The 20,878-nt window shown below is 42.8% G+C and overlaps 1 protein-coding gene across 5 annotated transcripts in view; it reads left to right on the forward strand.

Moving 5' to 3' along the window:
* LOC119169173 (transmembrane protein 117) overlaps positions 1-20,878 on the forward strand; it is a 261,084-nt gene that overhangs the window by 229,686 nt on the left and 10,520 nt on the right. For 3 of the 5 annotated variants that reach the window (XM_075886304.1, XM_037420282.2, XM_075886302.1), the window contains one exon: positions 660-16,571. The exons of 1 other annotated variant lie outside the window; for it this stretch is intronic. In XM_075886304.1, coding sequence (XP_075742419.1) covers positions 660-863 — 204 coding nt within the window. In that variant the 3' untranslated portion in view covers positions 864-16,571. Of the gene's footprint in view, positions 1-659; positions 16,572-20,878 lie in introns of those variants that run through there. One more of the 5 variants, XM_075886306.1, reaches the window with a different exon arrangement.

Here is a 20,878-nt window from a genome sequence, read left to right on the forward strand (position 1 = left end):
CTGTGCCCGACTTCCATTGCACATTTCTTATCTTTTAATGCTTGTAATATCCGATAAAGGACATCAAATGCAGAACAATCTGCTAATCCTGATATGAATGTTCTTTTTGTTGCACCCTGCTGTGTTATGCATGCACGAGTAACCATGTCTCTACTTCATATACAGTTTTTCTGATTAATAAAACTTCAGTTATCCTGTATGGTTCTTCTAGTCTGTCTTTCAGTGCTCTTCAACCAAATTTTCAAGCATTACACCTGTATCATGTAATGTTGACATGCATTGTTTATGCCGTTGCCATGAAACTAGCCAGCAGTGTAACTGCTTGACATCACACCAATATTACGCCTGCATAATGTCTTTTCCCAAAGCAGTTTCAAGACCTGGCATGGCTGTGTGGTAAAATACTTGACTGCAACACACAATGATTTGGTTTCATTCATGATGGGATCCTGATTTTTTTATCTTTTGCATTCGTTGGGCCAACGCCGCTAGTGATGGCCTGTCTTTACGGCAGATATTATGACGGCTGTGGAATTTTAGTTTTGTTATGGAAACGATAGCTTAAGTGAAGCGTGCGCAACCAAAGTTAGTGTCTAGCTGGCATAAGATTGAAATTGACATTGTCAATAGAAATCGATACCTTTATTGTACACTCACAGGCGCTGACCTACCTGTATGGCCGCTTCCCGCCCAAAACGGATGCGACCGCCGGTGGTAGGCTGCGGCCGTCATTTCGGTCAAGCTGGAAACAAGGTTCACGCCCTCCAGTGGCCACTGCCAGCTTCGGAGGACAGCCAGCTCGCCTTGTTGTCTGCTGGGATGCACACTGTGGCCAGACATCAGCCAGCAAAGCACCCTGTTGACTGCATCGACACAATCTTAGTGTTTGCGCTTACACTTGCAAAGGACATTTCATAGCTTGCCCGTGATCGATATAGCTGAAGGTGCTGCCACAAATGAGAGGGAACAGTGGAACATATTTTGCTAAGAACCGTGTTTCCAGTGTAGGTTAATTTGCAAATTTGAGAGGTATGCAAAAGGAAGGATTGCTGGAGTTGACTTATTCTTAGAGCATGGAGGGGAAAAATCGCTTGCACGAGCTATTCGTGTGGCTGACCTAGTACAAAGATGTAGCATGAAGGTACAGTTGAGTCTATATTTGTGCGCCCAGTGTCTGAAATGGTACTGTTGCACCAAGCAGTCATGACTGCCTTGTTTATAGATTGTGCCTGTTAATTAGATGATGTGCTTAGTGTTGCAAAAGCGAGAGTTGGTGTGTGTCCATATTGGAACTACACAAAAGAAAGGAAGTCGGCACTCATGTTTGTAAAGTCTTTCTTAATGCTTCGTCTTTTGGGCTTAGATGATGGGCTTAGTGTTTCAAAAGCAAGAGTTGGTTTGTGTCCATATTGAAACTACACAAAAGACTGAGCACAAAGAAAGTCGGCACTCATGTTGTCAAGTCTTTCTTAATGCTTCGTCTTTTGGGCTGTTCCAATTTGATTGCTTAGTGTTGTTAAAATGCCAAGCAAAAAAAGCATCTCGGTTTATTTATCAGTTGCTTGTACTTAGCGGAACCAATTGAAAAAGGAGCAACTGGAATCTGTGTGCACAGTCATTCGGCCTGTGCGGACAATTCCAACTATTGTGAGTGCAGTTGAGTGGCAGAGCCACAAGTGTGATGTCATGTGCTCTCACCTGCTGCTAGAGATGGCAGAGCTATGTGTAAGAAACACAGACAAGAAAAAATTTACTGCAACAGAGAAGTATTTCAGCTTGTTAAGGTGCGTTTAGGCTAGAGAGACACAACACCGAATTCGGTGTGCTGAATGTCTTGGGAGTGTCTTTTGTCTTGTCGTCGTCCTATGTACACTGCAAAGACACAAACAGTCCACCGATGGTCTCCCGAAAACTTGTGAAAACTCTACGCGTGCCTTGTCTTGCTCGCAGTCTTTCGTTGGCGAATTCTGTAGTCACCTTGGAGGCACTAAACTTGCACACCTGCATCTCATTTTCAGCCATGCTCTCTGCTCGTTCATTGTAGACTTCCTTGGGGTGCACTAGACACCTATTCAGACACTGCGGAAGCCTCTGAGAGAGCATTGTTATCTCACTCAAGATTGCCCCTTTTGTAGTCGTTTGAAGCAAAGACATGGATCAAATTTTCGCTCAGCTGCAGATTTCCTGCAGACACTCCAAGGACAGGTATGCGGATGCATTTTGCTAGTGTTTTCAGTCTATCATCATGTTACACTACGACGACATGCTGTCTTTTGAGGCGTCTTCGTCGGCAGCAGCCTAGTGGGGACTGGCGACTTCGTCGGTGGGCAACTCGTCGGCCTATGGTCTGCGTCTGCCTCGTGTCTTCATCGGGCTCAAATCAGTGTCGTGTCGCTCTAGTGTTAACACGCCTTCAACTTACTCAATAACTTTGAAGACTGTAATGTTCTTTTTTTTTTTACTTTTAAATAACTTTTAGTTGTTACATTAGAGAACCATGTAGTAATATCATAGCACATTGCGATCATAGAACTACTGTGGAACCATTTCATCATCATCATCATCAGCCTGACTACGTTCACTGGTGAAATCATTTACAGCATTAGAAATCAATACAGGCGAGTGGTGGCAGTTATCTCACGATGAACGTTGACGTTACACAAAACACAGAGTGAGCAACATGGCATCTTTCTTGCTTATTGTGAGCTTTTCTGTTTGTTTTAAAATTAAATAATGTGAAACTTCGTTATAGCAATGTTCATCTGACACAAAATTATTGCTTTCTTAATCCCAAAGTTTTTACAATCATAACAGTGTTTTATTGGCAAGATTATCCTTCAATTACTATACTATAAACAATAGTTTGAGACAGTATTCGTTTTATTGTCGTTTAGCTGTAGCTAATTCGGTTGCTTGTTTCGAACGCAAAGATGAGAGGCGTCACTTCTGTGCACTTTTTCTGCAGGCCTTGAACACGAAAGATGTCCGAATGGGTGGTTCAAAAGAGCTTTCAAATTGCATAGTGCATAATTAATTAAAGTTACAATACTCGTTTTGAAAAGGTGTTAAACATCATGGGAAGACTAATTTGTCATTGATATGTATGGCTTGAGCAAAAACGATACATGTGATACAAGTGCCCTGATTTGGCCTGTCCTGCGCTGCCATCACTTATAAGTGCTGCAGGTCTTTGACGATAGTGGCGACCATGCCTGTTTTACTTCTCGTTTTCAACCATGGCTAAGGCAGCAATCTGGCATCATTCTTCAATCCACCCCTATGTATACCAGATGAACAAAACAATGAAAGCTTAAAAATGATGTCAACAAGGCATCGTTTTCTGATCAGAGAGAAGCATTTTGTCTGCTTGACAATATTAATTTGTGCACACAGTGTACACAGCTGCATAATGTTTTTTTTTTTGGAACAGTGTAGGTGTTTCATACATCACTGTACATTATTACTGTGCTCATGCAGCCTTTACTTCATGCGTCTGCCACAGTGACCTTTTACCAGCGAGCTGACTGTGGCGTACTACAGATGTGCTGGAGTTGCTGAGCCGCTTTTCACACTTTCAATTTTATTAACATGGGATGGGACCCTGGTCCCGTGTAACCCACTCTTCTTGCTCTGACTCATTAGTAACTTGTTTGGAGCTGAAAAATTGAGGCCAGTATACATGTTACACTAGTGCCACATGACGGACTGCTGATCGTGGTTAAGCCTTATCGTGTTCAAATGTCTCATCTCGATTGGTTCTCTTGCACAGCTTGGCTTGAAGGAGACAGTCATAATGGAGAAATTTAATCCAGAGCTTGGTAGTGCAAAATCAATGAAGACGGGAAGGAACAGAGGGCAGATCACTAATCGGGCTCGATTATGATCACAACTGACTGTGTAACACCAATGTTACTGTTTCATGCATTCTTTTTCAGTCTGCAGGTGTAACTATGAGCGTAAGAAACTATGGCAACGTTTGCTTGGAAGATTTTTCTTCAGCGTTTTTAATGGCTGGACTGCAAGTCCACTGCAGTATGCAGTCTCTGGCTCCAGTTTCAAAGGAATTCATCATTTAAATATTCAAAACATTTTGTCAGAAGTAGGTTTTAAAAAGTTGTGCCAGGGCCTCCAGAAAAACTTTGTTCTTAACAACGACTAAACCGCCACAAGTTATTCAAAAAAAAAGAAATCTAGCTCATGATTGCACCAGACTGTGTCTTCTTTGGTCTATTGGATATCAGTAAAATGCCAATTTCACAGATTTTTTTACAAAATGTGTCCTATCTTATCTTTTGCAAAATGCAAAATCAAATCTGTAATGGCACTCACGTGTTCGCACTATGCTTTCACAAGTTTTTTCCCTTTATTAACATCATTTTTTTTCCTGGCAAATAGCTGTACTTTATTTTCTGCTGAACCAAGCAATCATTACTTAACAATATAATGAGAATCGAGTATCGAAAACATATTTTATCAATGCAAAAGCACGAACAGTATGACACCCCCCCCCCCCCCCTGCACTGTCCTTAAAGAGGTGAAGACAAGCCTCTTCTCACTAGGAGGTTTGTTTATTTTTGCAATGAAGATAGTTAATCAGCATACTGGAATTATTCTCCTAACAGGGATCACATGCAATCAATGAGCTGTAGCTGTTATTGTTGATGGGCCTCTGGAATCGGTTGTGTTTTGTGCACACAAAAAGAAAGTGCATCGAACTGGGTGTGTGTGATCAGGAGGCATGGACTGCGAGCGATATCGCTAATCGCTGTTAGACTTGTAAACTTGCTTGGAATATGACTTAGAAGCCAGAGATGTCTGAGAGGATCACGAAGTTGTTGATTAAGTACATTGCATTGTGATGCTTTGAGCAGCAAAAAAAAAATAACTCGTTTTTTTGCTGCTGCTGCTACTGCCGCAGTGCTTCCGACCTGAAAGATTCAATGCACGAATCAGAGGAATAATATTTAGGATAAATAAACCTGACTGAATTTTGTTGGTTTGTTTTCTAAAATTAGGTTTAGTATTGGTGCACCATGTAAAGAATGTGTGTTTGCGTCTTTTATTTGATGTACTGCAAGCTTGAAAGCACCTGGTGTGTATATTGGGGCACATGGCCAGGCAGACATGTTTTAGCTGAGTTCCGGCAATGTATATATGTCATGGAGGTTCGTGCTATGGAGGGGATTAGTAGCATCTTTATTTCATTATATTTTAATCATCTGTGAAAAGTCTAATCTGAACTGGTTGGTCAATTAACTCAAGAGTATAGATGAGTAGAGCCTGCCATGCTTCGTCATGGTGCTTCACAAAAATTGTTTCGATAAGTGACTATCTGTACCTTACTAACTGTATAAAAACTGTGTATAGTTAATAAGGCATGCAATAATGTGTGCTGCTAAAGTTATCCAACGATAAAATGTGTTAATTTTAAGGTTTTTAGGCCTGAAATTACTTTTGCATCACAGGCAAGATTTAGCTTTAAAGTCTCCTAGGTAATAGCTTGTACCCGACCTATTAGCAATGGATGCAAAGTCGCGGATTGTTGATGGCTTAGATACTCCAAAAAAAGCATTCTATAAAGATTTGTCTGAAGACAGGATGTATATTCGTGTCTAATTAATAAATGCATTTAATAATTGGCCACAACATGTTGAAGGAGTTTACAGAAAGACAAAGTTAAATAATGTTTTGTATCCTTTTATAATAGACATGCGCTTGGGAGCAATTCTTGTCTTTGACATGAGGTGTCTTTTATAAGCAGGGTACCACGCATGCATTTTTTTATCAACCCATTGTGCCATCGTGCACAATACAAACGAGAAACTGACAAAATTTCTACGCAAATACAACATCATATCTAACTACCAGTATGGATTTTTAAAAGAAAAGTCCACAGAGCAGGCATTGCTTCATGTAAAATAAAAAAATTATTGAAGCAATTGACTACAAAAGGCCTTTGATTCTGTCCATCACGAAGTGCTGTTGTTGAAGCTTCAACACTATAAGATAAGCGGCATTTCATTAGAACTCATGACAGATTATTTACGTCATCAATGCCAATTTACAGCAATAAATAACTTTTCATCCAGCCGTATAAATGTCACAACCGGAGTACCACAGGACCCGATACTCGGGCCAACTTTATTCCTGCTGTATATTAATGATATAGCGGGTATAGGTATTAAACAAGACATCATAATGTATGGAGATGACACCAGCGTATTTTTTATTGCAAAAGACATGAACCTGTTGAAAATACTGACAAACTCCTATCTAGAAGAATTAGCTATGTGGCTGCATCATAATAAGTTACAGTTAAATGCAAATATGACTCAGTACATATTATTTCCACCACCAAATAAGTGGAATGTAGGTAACACAGTAATTAAATATGGATCCACAAAAATTACAGGAACAAAGGAACAGAAAACATGACATGGAATATATGCACATTTCACACTTGACAGCAGACATACCGTATTTACTCGATTCTACCGCGCCCTCGATTGTAATGCGCACTCGGTTTTCACGACGAAAAAAAAAAAGTAAGACATTGATTGCAACGCGCACTCATTTTTTTCGTTGGCCCGCACGATCACGCTACTCGGGAAAACAACTCCTTTCGGGAGCGTCTTTCATTTATATATGAGGTACAGGGGAAGCTTGTGCCTATCTGACGTGCAATGGAGCATTGCCGTCACTCTTGTTTTACCGAGGCCCGATGTCAGCATGCGAACTTGCTTCGCCCCGTTCTTCTCGACGGTTGCTGTGCCAGGCATGTCGAAGTAAAGAGGCGTCTGATCGGCATTCTCGATTTGTACAAGCGGGTAGGCGTTGTTGTGCTGCAAGTTTAGGACGAACCTCTGAAAACTGTGAAGCTTTTCTTCGTACTCCTCAGGCAAGTTTTGGCCCATGCCCGTTGCTTTTCGAAGGGAAAAGCCTTTCCTCTTCATAAAGTTAGTTAGCCAGCACCTGCTCGCTTTGAACTGGCTCCGCCTTAGCCCTTTTTCTAAAGCTAACTGCATAGCCCGCACTTAGAGCAGTTCTGTCTTCACGGGCCGCTGTGTCGCTCGCTGCTCAAGCACATACTCGGCGAGCAGCTCTTCAATTTGCGGAAACCGGCCCTGCTGTGGTTCACTGAAGCCTTTGCGTGAATCTTTGCTGTCGACAATCTTCGGCTTTTGTTTCCGTCAGTCCCGCACGCACGTTTCGGGAACTCCGAACGACCGCGGTGCGGCCCGATTTCCGCCTGTTCCGGCACACGCGATGACTTTTCTTTTAAAAGCAGCATCGTGGTGCCGCTTTTACACACAGGCAGAAATGGCCGACGCGCCATGCGGCCCATGCCGAAGCACACGGAAGAAGGAAAGGTAAAGAGAGGGCATGCGCAGCCAGCGCATGGCGTAAAAAATGTGGCAAAAATTACGTCACACGCAGCCATATTTACTAAGGCACAATGGCGACGTTTTGTTATTGTTGATGTAGTGCGGTGCAGCACTGTTCAGGCTGTCCAGCGGCGGTGTGCGCGTTTTCATGGGTCTCGCACCTAACCGTGGCGTACTGCAGGTGTTGGACAGCATCCATTCTTTGTGCCGCATTGTTAGCTATGCGATTTACCTCCGGTGGTGGTTGTAACCAGGTGTCTGAACTAGATACCATAGAACGAGCGCGCGTATACGTACTCCGAATTTGCAGCGTCCGTCAAAATTATGCTGAAAAGCCATCATAGAATATAACGACTGTGCTGAAGAATTCGTTCAATGAATGCCTGGCAGGTTAGTGACGGTTATACAGTGTTGCTTCTTATGACAACGGACGATGCATTTGCGGTACACAGGTCCTTATTAAGACTGTAATCTAATCTTGCTTTTCATGTTCCTGTACAGTTACCACATGCTTCTACGCATTAAAGTTCCTGTTCTGCTTCGCTTAAGATGCTCCCTCTTCGCAATATTGTCTCGCTTTCCGCAATATTGTCTGTATTGTAGCAAAACTCGTTTAAATGTCTACACGCACCTGCACAACGTAACCAGGTACACCTCACTAGATGCGCGTGCTTGTGCATTCAGAAGCTGACAAAGCCGTTCGAACGATGCTGACCAAGTGATGTTGACCTTTTCTCACGCATTCCTTCGGCTAACTTTCCCACCTTTTGCGCTAACGCAATCCTGGTCTCTGGTCTCAATAGCTACTAGTGCGCGTGAATCACGCTGGAGACATGTTCCCACGCACTTTCGGGTGGTCTTCGCTACTTTTGTCCTAATGAAATCATGGCCTTTGGTATATCCGTAGGAACCAGTGCGCGTCGGACAAAAGAGGGGCGAAAACAAAGAGGCCGGCGCAAACTCAACGGGCTGCCACGCACACAAGCTCCACCGTGACGCCGATTTTACTGGCATAATACGGACCTAAGGGTTTATTGCAGGGAATTCTATTTTTTCTTTTTTCATTATTGTGTCTAGCCTACAGTCTGACCGAAAATTTCATAAAGGCTAAAGAGAAGCGCAAAAGGGGGAAAAAGTGATCTGAAAAAAGCTGTACAAATTTCGGTGCCTGGTTCATCGCGCGACAATGTCGGAAATATCATCTTTATTTTCACAAAGAACACATCAAATAAAAAAAAAGCCTAATGTGCAGCCTAATGGCATGCTGTCTTGCCGTGATACGTCAACCGTATCACGGCAAGACAGCGTGTTGAAATCCGTTCCGTTGGTTTCGGATAGCACCAGCGCACGCGGCGCGCAGGCCACGTGCTTTTTGAGACAGAGAGAGAGTCGCGCCTTCTGCTTCGCTTCCATATGTAAACAAGAGAGAAGAATTTGCCCAGTCAATATGGCCCACTTCCGGCTTCATCGCGGCTTCACAACGAGTCACCTCAGGGCCTCTCCTTACATTTCCTTCCTCCGTGCCGAAGCACGTAGGGGGCGGTCATTTTGGAAATGCCGATGGCAATAGAATGATCGTATTCATTTTTTTCGCCCTCGATTTTAACGCGCATGCGATTTATGAACTCACTTAACCGGAAAAAAGGTGCGCATTAGATTCGAGTAATTACGGTAGCTGAAACCATAGGTTGCATTTAGAGAGTTGGTTTTTTATACCACTGTGGCTAAAAAGACAACTTTACTACTCATTAGTGTATTCACTACTGACATACTGCGCTCTAGTTTAGAGAACAACTACAGACACCAATTACGATAGGCTGCTAGTTTTACAAAAAAAAAAGGTACTGTGTATATTTCAAAATTATATAGGAGACATACGCGACTTACATGAGAATTGTTCATAAAGTACAGCATAATAAAGCCCAACCAGATCTACTTATTCGAATAATGCAGTATATGCACAATAAAAATGCCCTTAAAGAGAACAATTATACTGAAACAGACAGATCAGAAATATTTAGAGTCGATTGCCTAAAGTGAGAATGAATTATGGAAAGCAGACATTGAATTACCAAATTGCACATTTCCTGGACAAATACAGAGGCATTGTCTGCTAGACTGATTCTGCAAAAAAAAAAAAAACATATATTGAAGACACATTTCATTACCTCTGAAGTTGGTGATTAACTGTTTATATACTATACAAGTTGCTAGTGATTCATTTGCAGTAAACTCATATGTATTCTACGTTTTTGTAACATTTTCTGTAACAGGGCTTTGTAGCATTGTATTTCTGTAACACTGTAGTAATCACCACTGTCGTAGCATCTCATTACCACTCCATTTTGTACATAATTCATTTTTTGTATATGTGCGGTTTTCAGCGTTACTGTTTTCCTTTTTGTATTGTATACCTGCTCCGAACTCCGGAGGGCAGAGGCCTTAGTCAGGCGATTAAGGCCTTTGACCTCTGTCTTCTCAGGGCACACCTGAAATAAGGCTGTATTGAATTGAATTGAATATTTCAGTGCAGTCCCACTGGTGTCTTTTATACTCATTTGTCTGTTACATGGCTGTCTGCTCTAAAGGGGTTTGTATATTGCTCTGTAGTTTGTTGCCGATGTGCAGTCATGCTTGTTAGCAGCAGAACAATCCTGGCTGTTATTCTCAGAACTGCTAGATGTCCTCAATGACTTTCCTAAGGTGAAATATTGAGGTATTGTTTTGGCACAGCTTAAAAAGAATGGTGCATTGACTGACTCAGGTGACATCTTTGTATAGAGAGGTGTTATGCAACATCGAATAAATTCTTTTTAATATAACTCTGATAATTTTTGGGGTGGTTCTGAAAGGAACACCATAGGAATAGGTCATTGCCAATGTTTTGTTTATCACTGTCGGCTGTGCCATTGTGCACAATGGAGTACACCGAAAGAAATTGGTGAAAATTTTATCAAAAACTTTTGATGAACTGTGTAAGCAATGTAGTTTTGCTTGGCGTTCGAGCTTCTTCCACTATTCTCACGTGATGCCAAGGGTTTTTATGTTTTGTTTGTTGTGATTTCTTAATCTTATCTAGCAGAGAATTGGCATGACAGTATTAGCACAGGTTTTTTTAGTGCTTTCCAAAGTTTAGCGGATACATGCCTTAAAGGTTCTGCTTTTGTCATTTGCCTGACAAAGCAATTGACAATGAAATTGTGAAATGAAATTGTCAATGACAATTGACAAAATGACATTGACAAAATGACAATGAAATTGTCAAACTTGGAAGGTCCCTCAATGCAACACCTTGATTAAAGCACCTTCATAAATCTCCAAGAGCCTCATTCAGGGGCAAGCACATGAATATGAAAGCGGCAAAAATTTCTTAGGGTTCGTGTGGCTGGTAAATAACATACACTGGTATAAGGCACTTTTCAAACAGTGGATAGATGTTATGAATGACCACAATTTCTGCAGCAGTAGGTAATGCTAATTCATAAAGCGTGATAATAATACTAAGCCTGGACAGGTACAGTATCAGTAGTACTATGGTCAAACTGAATATTCGCAATGCCCACGAACTTCAGTTGACACACTGTGGGATTCAGGATGGCGCCCGGAGGAGAGTCAGCCCATCTGCTAGCATAGAGAATGTGCGGACGCACGCCTCGTGCCACTTTCGCCAAATGGATTCATGAGGTGCATTGAAATAAGTACCGGAAAGAAATACTTGCCCACATCATGAACAGTGTTAAATTCTCACCATCTAATTGTTTGCCGTGGTGCGAAAAGTCATATTTTGTCCCCCTTTACCGTGCATCAACGGTGCTTTACTAAATCCTCTACGTTCATATCGAAAACTGCTTTGAACTAGAATTGACATATAAACTGAATGGCACTCCAAGGTAGTATGTACTGAGCCTGCCTGAAGGATGTGCCACAGTTATAGGCCACTAGGGAGTAGCACACTTGTTGCTGCACACCCTAAAAGTAAGGTCATACCTTTTTATTTTCAATGATTTTTTCGTGTAGTGCAGGCACTTTTAGCGTCTGTCTACGTAATCATGTATGTAGCTATCTATGTATGTAGCTGCTATCGTCTGGTTATCCATCTTTGTAGCCACCTTTGTCTGGGTGCTCTCGTGATCACCCTATTAACTTGGGGTAAACGAAAATTAGTATGGAAGGGTAAGATGATCTTATTAATATCACTTGCTGGTCATGACATCAATATATCACAGTCCCGCTACATACGTCTTCAAAATCTTTCTTCCAGATGTATGGCACACACCCGTGGGTGGGTATGTGCCACAAATGATAGACAGTTTACATCTACCCAGAAACGGCGAGGACACACATCGCGCTGACAGGCTGCAGCTGCCGGTCCCGTCGTAGAATTAGCCAGCTGCACGATTTATCGCATTTCGCTGGACCCAATAAAAGGACCTCATTCACTCACTCACACACAAGGGCAATTTTAATGCGTAGGTGTTAAGAAAAAGCTGACATCAGCCCCATTGACCCAGTGAATGTAAAGAAAAAATGTCCGGGTTTGAGCAGGAATCGAACCCCAGCATTCTGCGGGGCAATCAAGTACTCAACCGTGGAGCCATGCCAGGTTTCGAAACTACTTTACAAATAGACCCAAATGTTCGTAAAACATCGATTGGGGTTACAGTACTGGCTTTTTAATTCTACAAATATTGCATATTGTCAAGTGGTCATAACGTTGACGAAGGCAGCAGACTGCATGTCCTAGATAAGCTTTATCTAGCCGAAGTTGTGGCCGGTAAACAGAAAGTCGGATTACAGCGGTACACACTGGCATTGCTAGCAGCGAATGGAGCGTCAGTTGTCGATCAACTGATTGTCGTTTGGATGCGCCTTGTTTTATGAATCACACGCCAACTTTCCAGTCTTATCAATGGTGGTCGTGCAATCTCTGAAACAATCTTGAATGTTGTCTCGGGCAAACTCTTAGCAGGATGATCTCCTATGATCGTGAAGCTTCTCTAGCACTAAAGCGCTATCTGCACCAAGCATTGCTGACAGTCTTTGTGGGCCTAAACCAAATACAGCTAAACTGAAACAAATGCCCGTGGCGATAAATAACTCTTACCATATTTCTGTCACGTCAGGTTAATGTCAATTGTAGGCAGGCACCATCCGCTGAAGTTGGTTTGCGTAGCTGAGTCCAGGACAACCATCCTCGTGAGCACCAGCGTTTCGTACCTGCTTACTGCTTTTAATGTTGCTGATGTTCATGTTGCTGTTGGCATCGCTACGAAACTGTAAACAACTGGTTATATAAATTATATGCAACTGTTTAACTTATGTCTGTGTGTGTAATCGTACATATCTTGAGTGCCATTTCATAATGTATCACTCAATAAAGAAATTACAACACAGCCACCTTCCATTCACATGCTTCACATAATGTTGGCTCCCAAAATACGTGGGATCTGAATACTTTTTATTTTCATTTTTTTTGCATGTTTATTGTGATGATGGCTTCCAAACATGTTACGCTGTTCTTACGCAGGAACGGGGAGTTACTTCTTCAGTGGAACGCTAGCATTCAGCATCCCATGCTTGTGTCACAGTTAAGCTCACACTGCAGCTGTGTACAGTTGATGTCTATCTGATGTCACGTGTTACATCAGTACCTGTTAACATGAATTTGGAAAAGAATGCACACGCATGCCTTTTGCAACATTGAAGAATTTTATGCTGTGAAAATTTGTTGAACCAACACTGCCATTCAGAAGGTACCGGTGCAGTACAGATGAAGTTAACAGGTTAGCATAGATTGTGGCTGTGGTTGCACGTTTCACATCTCTAACTCTTTGGCTGGTTGAGCTCAAGCGTTTTGGCGGTATGTGTCAATTCAGGTCCTTATGATATCAGCAATCAAATGCACTACATTCAATGCACAAGAAATTGGGCTTTTATTCTTATCTCTTTCAAGAGTGTTATGCGTTATGCAGTACAAAGTGTCTTATGAGCGTAAAAAACATTCACGCACAATGGCACATAGTGTAACTTGCCGCTTGGGAGCAGCTAAAGTTTATTGTGGCTGTCATGGTTGATGCTTTCACAGCCTTCGATGTGTAGTAAAAAATTCTCGTTGTCAAGATGCATTCAACATGACTTCTTTCAATCTTACTGCTAAAATCAACATGAAGAATTTTATCTGTGAAAATAATTCAACCTCTCTGTGTCACTCATAATAGTCACAATTAGAGAAACATCTGAGGTCAAAGACCATCTTGCTCTCAAAACCATCAACAAAGAAATTGCATGCAGTGTGTAGCCACCTATCAACCAGATACAACAACAAGGAGTGCACTGCTGGCTATGAAAGCAACACACAACAGGTGAAGGATGGCATAGAGCCCCACGATGGTGGTGGATTCTCGAATGACTGAAACTTCTTTGTTCTCTTTCTGAGCAAGGTATAAATCATTGCGAATGTGATACTGCTCAGTCACAGAAGCAGACGTCATGACCTCGCGCGACTTCCCTGCATACCATGTTGCAGGATTCGTACACTACAAAGACACTGATGAGACAAGAATGTTATGCACAAGTAAAACAGGGGGAGTTTTGACTGAAAGGTTAGACAATAACATTTATCTAACCTATGTGGCGACACAGTACCTTGAGAACCTGATACGTGTACGCAGGATGAAAGAAGTGTAAATTTAAAGGCTCGTTTTCTTTGTTAGACACAATAATAATGCAACTTAATAGACAATGATGCCAAAAAAGGTGTGGGGATGTCATCAGAAGTAATTGCAATGTAAATGTGAAAAACCTTCTTTCTTTACAATCACATTACAATTGCCTCTAATACCATTCCTTGTACTTTCCTTGGCATCATCGTCTGTTCTCATTAATACTTCGTATGCAGGGACTATCATAGAAAGTGCAACTTGATGCATTTTCATGAAAACTTTGCATCTAGTCGCAATGAATCGGGTTTTTCGTGTCCTGGAGGACCCAGTTTGTTCACTGATGCAGAAACATGCCAAGTTTTCTGGCCAATGTGTTATCATATCAACACTGCCAAAGCTGCTAGTTTGCTGTCTGCTTACCCTCCTCGAGGGTTTCTCCTGATCATGATCGACTGACCTGCCCAGATGTTCCCTCTCCATGATCTGATTCATCATGCCTTGTGCTGCTTGAGTCCTAACCTACGAATGGCATGGTGCTAGTCAGCACCTGTTCAGCTCTAGCGCTCTTGGTGATGTTTCTGCCAATAGAGCAATTGTAATGTGTGCATAAATGCTAAATACCCAAGAAATAAATATACTGGAAGTTATTCAGGTTTTTTTTTTGCACTGGAATAGATTCCTGATAAGGGTGCCACATCACATAGGCCATCTTGCATTATGCCTGTGCTAGTCAACTAGTGTGCAATAAATACTCAACCACATTGGATAGCTTACTTGACCTGCCATCACACGTTTGCAGAAACAGTCACATGTACGCCGGCAATTCGTCACAGAATGCAGGTGTTCTTACTCTAGCGCCACCCAAATGGTGGCAGAGTAGCAGATGAACGCCAAGTGGTTGAACAAGAGGGGGACACACACTCTGATAGGAGCCCACTAATCTAGGCAGGTCAGAATTGTCCTCCTGACATCCGCTTGCTGGTATGATAGTCCACGGGCATTGCGAATATAGCTACTTTGAAAAAAGATGGTCAGAGAAAGTGACTATGCATTTCAGTGTGAAGCACAGAACTTATATGATGGGATGGGACAGGAAGACAAGCAAAAGCCTATGCACAGCGGCCAGTAACGCAGATGGTGCATCGTGTTTAATTGCTGTTAAAGTGGCCCATGCACAGCTGATTTCTAACAGTGCAGAGGGAAAGTCAAGTTTGTGCTGGAGGGACTCTTGGACCTATAGTTATCACGCTTTGTCAGTGGCAAAGGTGACATGCAGTGGCATGTCACCTTTGCCACTGACACTATAGGCATTGTTCGCCTGCTGTGTGGAGTGCTGAATAAGCTGCATAAGTGAGATGTGTTCTATATTTGGAACGCAGTTCTATTCATGACCTTTGTTGCCACCATGCTTTTGTTGTACATGGCATTTCGTCTGTGTGGAAGAAAACAGCCGTAATTCACATTGATGCTTCTGGCTATGTTTGTACCTCACTCGCAATGCCTGCATTGATCTAGAAAATCTCTCTTGTGTACTGGTGCACGATTATGTGCTTTGCCTTTGCTCAACATGCAAATAGCAATTTGTCCACTGTGATGAAATGAAATATGCACGTGGTATGTGTGATATGAAAGGCCCCTTGTAACAAATACCAGTTTCTGGATTGAGAGGGGAAAGATAAGTATGGGTCACAATACTTTGTATGCTTGTGTAAAATAGTTTTGTCATCAGAATTAATGCCAACATATCTTTGAGGATAGATGGTTCATCAGCTGGAAATTCAATTTCACACGACATCAGCATTTTGTGACAAGGTCTTGATCTTGCCGAGTCCTTTGGGTAGCGTCATTCAGCATCACTTTCAAGTGCACTACAAAATTTTTAGCACATCACATGTGGCCTCGTGTGCAAGCACCTACAAATGACTGTCGCGAAAGCACGTCTTTATGTATGCAACACTACATGCACAAAGCTGCTGTGCTGTTGTCAATGTTCACCCAATGCTGCATGAGCTTTCTGTGTTTTGCTCCCAGCGTGTAGAGTTTTAACGTTGTCATCACTGGCCTTCTGTACTCTTTACATAAATGAATGCTCTTCATAAAAGTCATCTCACGTAATTTCTGTGTAAAGATTTGTCGTTTTCTTTTGTTTGGCTTCTTGCTGGAATTACAGCAAATTAGCATTACACTGTATTGTAAGTATGCTAGAAGTATTGGTGAACTTAGTGTTGTTTACAACAGCATGGCTAGCAGAGTTCTGTGGTGCATAGTCGACGTCGCAAATTAACCACGCTTGTTTGTCTGATTTATGTGTGTGTATTTATGCCGTATCTACTGCCAAATCTTGCTCTCAATGACAAAAAAAACCTTTTGCAAGCTTATTGTAGTGGTTTATTGGCAAGGTTCTTGGTTTCAGCTGCAAACTAGTCTGCTTGAACAGAATGCTTCGTGCACGTGTCTCACACTATGGAGTAGACAGGACTAGGAACACAAAACTGGGAATAAAGAGTTTTTCTGATGTTTTGAACATGTGCAAATTCTTCCTGCAGTCAACTGCAATCTTCCTTTTGTTTTTGTTTTATTCTGCAGTGCAAGTGAATGTTATAGTATTGATTTTGCTTTATATTGTAATGAAAAATTAATGCCGCTAACAATACCTTATCATTCATTGCCCTGTTTCGATTATTTGATATGCGTTTGATTTTAAACTCATGTATTTGTGATCTGCTTCTCATCTAACAAATTTGCTATTCACACACCTTTATGCCAGATGTCAAAACATGCTCTAAGTTTTCACCCATCCACTCACGTTACATACTAAGTATTCAAACGGCCACTCATCAGCTGCATTGCGAAGAAGTAACCAGTGCAAGTTCTAAATTTTCGATACAGTCAGCAACCACAATATCATTTGTACTCTGCAGTTTGTTGTCAACTATCATGTTCGGTTCCTCTTATTTGTGCGTACTTTTTTGGGTTATGGCCTTCAGCCAGCCACCTTACCAATCATTCTCTTTGAACGCTTCTTCCAAGCTAACTGTGCTCCGCATTACTGAGTTGAAATCCTTCTCTGCCTATTTCAGCCGGCACTGTCTTACCTTCGGTTTTTCTTAGGGTCCTTAGTGTCCACTGAACTTTGATTAACTTCCAACCCTGACCTGTGATGTTATGCTCAGGACTGCAACTACCAAAGCTACCATCGGTACCATTTGCTGCTTCCAAATTCTGTGCACTTTATGTTTACTGCATGCCCTAAGAGCTCAGAATTTATTATTCATTGTTTTATCTCAGCTTCAATTATCAGATTGCCATGGTAGATTCCTCATTCTGCAGGCCATAAGGTTTCACACTAACCTGGACTAGAATATGGCACTAGTGTTTATACAAGGCACATTGAGCGGCGCTTCGGCCTCCATGCGGACACCTGTTTGAAAACACTTGACCTCACAGCGAGCACCGCACCTGTCATCCTCTCCCTTGGAGCAGGACTGGTTGGCAAGAAGTTCTGCTGGCAAGATCTTTTTAAAGCCCCTATACTTTAAGTAGCGACACTCTCCTCCGTGCGCGCACCTTTTTCTTCGATTCTTCTCAGATTTTTTCCCTCTACTGGCGTGGCGCTGAACCCTCTAGGCTTGCTGTTGCTACATTAAGTGCCAACCACTGGCACGCGTATGCCCGCATCTACGCGTCGAAAGCGCCTCTCGGCGTCGGCATCGGAGGGGCATACATGAGGAGGCGCGAGGGATCAAGCCGGGCTCGAAGTGCCAACCACCGGCACGCGTATGCACGGCTTGCACGCGCCTACGTGTCAAAAGCGTATAGTCGCGCCTGTGGAGGAAAAGGGCACGCAACCACTGACATGCGTCCAAGGCCGATGCACAATGTTGCTTGATCTTTTGGCTTATAACTGTCCAAGTTCAGCACAGAACGGCACATTCTTCACTTGAGCGGGTTTGTATGTTTTGGAGGATATGAGAACACACTAAAAAATTGATAGTGCTTCACCCACCACAGTATAGACTGTTTCAGAAGTAATTGACATTCCAGTGCCCAAAGTAACTACTGCGGTAGACACCAGAAATCAACATCGGTGCGTGCGCCGCTCCCGCGAATGAACATTCGTGTCTAGGATACTGTACGTCTATCATAGGCATGTGCAGGGTTCTCTTTAGGAGGGGGGGCAACAGTTTGTCGCAGTGCCCCCCTTCCTAATAAGTCCATGTAAGGGCTGACTTAGCGCCCCCTCCCTATTATGTTAATATATGAAGTTGACATTGAGCTCCCCCCCCCTCCTCTCTTCAGTGAATGAGGTGGCGGATGCCCTCCTGATCAGGTTTACAAATTACCTGGTTTCTATACCTGCACTACCGAATTTATTAACAATATCTTGAATATGCTGGAACCTTCAGTATATTTACACATCATGTCTTATAGCACTCAACTTAATAATCAAGCCTGAAGCTTCATGATCTGACAGATTTAAGTCAGTCATAGCTCTACAATTGAGGCCAGAGTAGCAGGCTTTCAGCTGATGTGTGTGTTCGAAATATCCTCTAATGCAACAAAGCACCCCTGGTTCTTATTGATACAACAGATATTGGTCATAAGATAGGAGCCAAATACTGCGTAGAATGCCTTCGGGCATTTTCCATAGTTGAAATGTGCTCTAATACAACGAACTGTGCCTGATACTTCATGATGTGACAGATATCAGTCATAATATTGCAACTGAACCCTGTATGGAAGACTTCTGGACGTTGTCTTAAGTCAAAGTATTCTCTAAAGCGACAAACTGCACCCAACTGTTCATGAAGTTATAGATATTGGTCATAATATTGGGACTGAACCCTGTATGGAAGACTTCTGGACGTTGTCTTTAGTCAAAGTATTCTCTAAAATGACAAACGACACCCAACTCGTCATGAAGTAACCGATATTGGTCATATTATTGGAACTGAACCCTGTATGGAAGACTTCTGAACGTTGTCTTTAGTCGAAGTATTCTCTAAAGTGACAAACCACACCCAACTGTTCATGAAGTCACAGATATCGGTCATAATATTGGAACTGAACCCGGTATAAAATACCTCTCGACCTTGTTTTTACTCAAAGTATTCTCTAAAGCGACAAACCACACCCAACTGTTCATGAAATCACAGGTATCGGTCATAATATTGGAACTGAACCCTGTATGGAAGACTTCTGGACGTTGTATTTAGTCAAAGTATTCTCTAAAACAACAAACGGCACCCAACTGTTCATGAAGACACAGATGACCGAACTGAACCCTGTATGGAAGGCTTCCGGACGTTGTCTTTAGTCAAAGTATTCTCTAAAACGACACCCAACTGTTCATCAAGTCACAGATATCGGTCATAATATTAGAACTGAACCCTGTATGGAATACTTCTGGACATTGTCCTTACTCAAAGTATTCTCTAAAGTGACAAACCAGACTCAACTGTTCATGAAGTCACAGATATCAGTCATAGTATTGGACCTGAACCCTGTAATAACTAGCCCAGAGTGACCGAGCCGGACTGAGAACCAACGCAGAATGCGCTTTATTTTGCAGACGAATAAGTATATATATAGGTGGCTTGCCTATGACATAACACAAGTGGACGACGTTGAACACGTTTTGACACTGCACTTCTTATCACTTCTCCCTTTATTTTAAAGATTGAGTCTTTGCACGGGCCTTCGTAGTCGAATAGACGTTTGTAAGACTTGAGGAGTTGTGGAAGCAGCCACAGCTGGAAGAGATGTTGGTGGCGTTGCCGAAAGGAACGGTAACAGTGTTCATGCGTGCTGGAGTGACCGGGCTTAATAGCTGCTCCCGTGGTGACGCTTGCTGCTCCGCGTTGTCGCGGCTGGGCGGTACCGATTCAGAAGTGTCCGTCTTTGGAGCCCCAGGTGACATTCGCGGACGAATCTGGTCTAAGTGACGCCGGGTCGGCTCTTCTGGTGTGTCGACTTTCACGAGGCGCGAACCTTCAGAGCCTCTGATGACGCCTGAGCAGCACCGCCTTCCGTGTCCAAAGTTGCGCACCCACATCGGGTCTCCAGGCTGGAATCTGGAAGGCTGCGAATGACTCCAAGATAAAGATGGCACACAAGCATCCAAGCGTGAACGCACTTGATAATTAAGCAGCAGTTCCGAAGGAGACTTTCCACACGGTAGAGGTGTGCGTCGGTAGCTTAACAATACTCGTACTAGTTTAACTTCGAGGTCATTTACCATCGAGTGTTCAACTAGACCGTCCTTGATAGTGCGAACTGCGCGTTCCGCAAGGCCATTCGATTGCGACTGGTAAGGGGCACTGCGTAGATGCGTTATGTTGATATCTGTCATGAACTGGGCAAACTGCTGACTTGCAAACTGGGGCTCGTTATCAGACACTACAGTTTGCGGCAAACCAAAACGCGCGAATAATTCGCGAAGCCGTGTAATTGTGACTTCGGTAGTTGCTGATCTGACTGGGAGGGCCTCGATCCACTTCGTGTGTGAATCGACGACTATGAGTAGCATGCGCCCCTCTATTGGCCCAGCGTAATCAATGTGAAGCCGTGAGCACTTCATCCCTGTTTCTGGCCAACTGATAGGCTCGTGACGATGCGGCATTGCTTGACAGAACGCCAATGCAGACACACTTAGCCGTTTGCCAGTGCCGACACCAGAGCTTGTTCACTCCGAAACCTTGCCAGAATAGGTGCTGTCTACGGAGCAGCTTTACAGTACGTACGTGCCAGTGGGTGCTTTAAAGGCCCTTACCAGTGCGGACAAAGATCTTTGTATTGTCCAAAACTTCATACGTAATGGATGGCCGAAAC

The sequence above is a fragment of the Rhipicephalus microplus genome, chromosome 2 (genome assembly GCF_043290135.1).
Source record: "Rhipicephalus microplus isolate Deutch F79 chromosome 2, USDA_Rmic, whole genome shotgun sequence".
In the NCBI taxonomy this organism is placed as follows: Eukaryota; Metazoa; Arthropoda; class Arachnida; order Ixodida; family Ixodidae; genus Rhipicephalus; species Rhipicephalus microplus.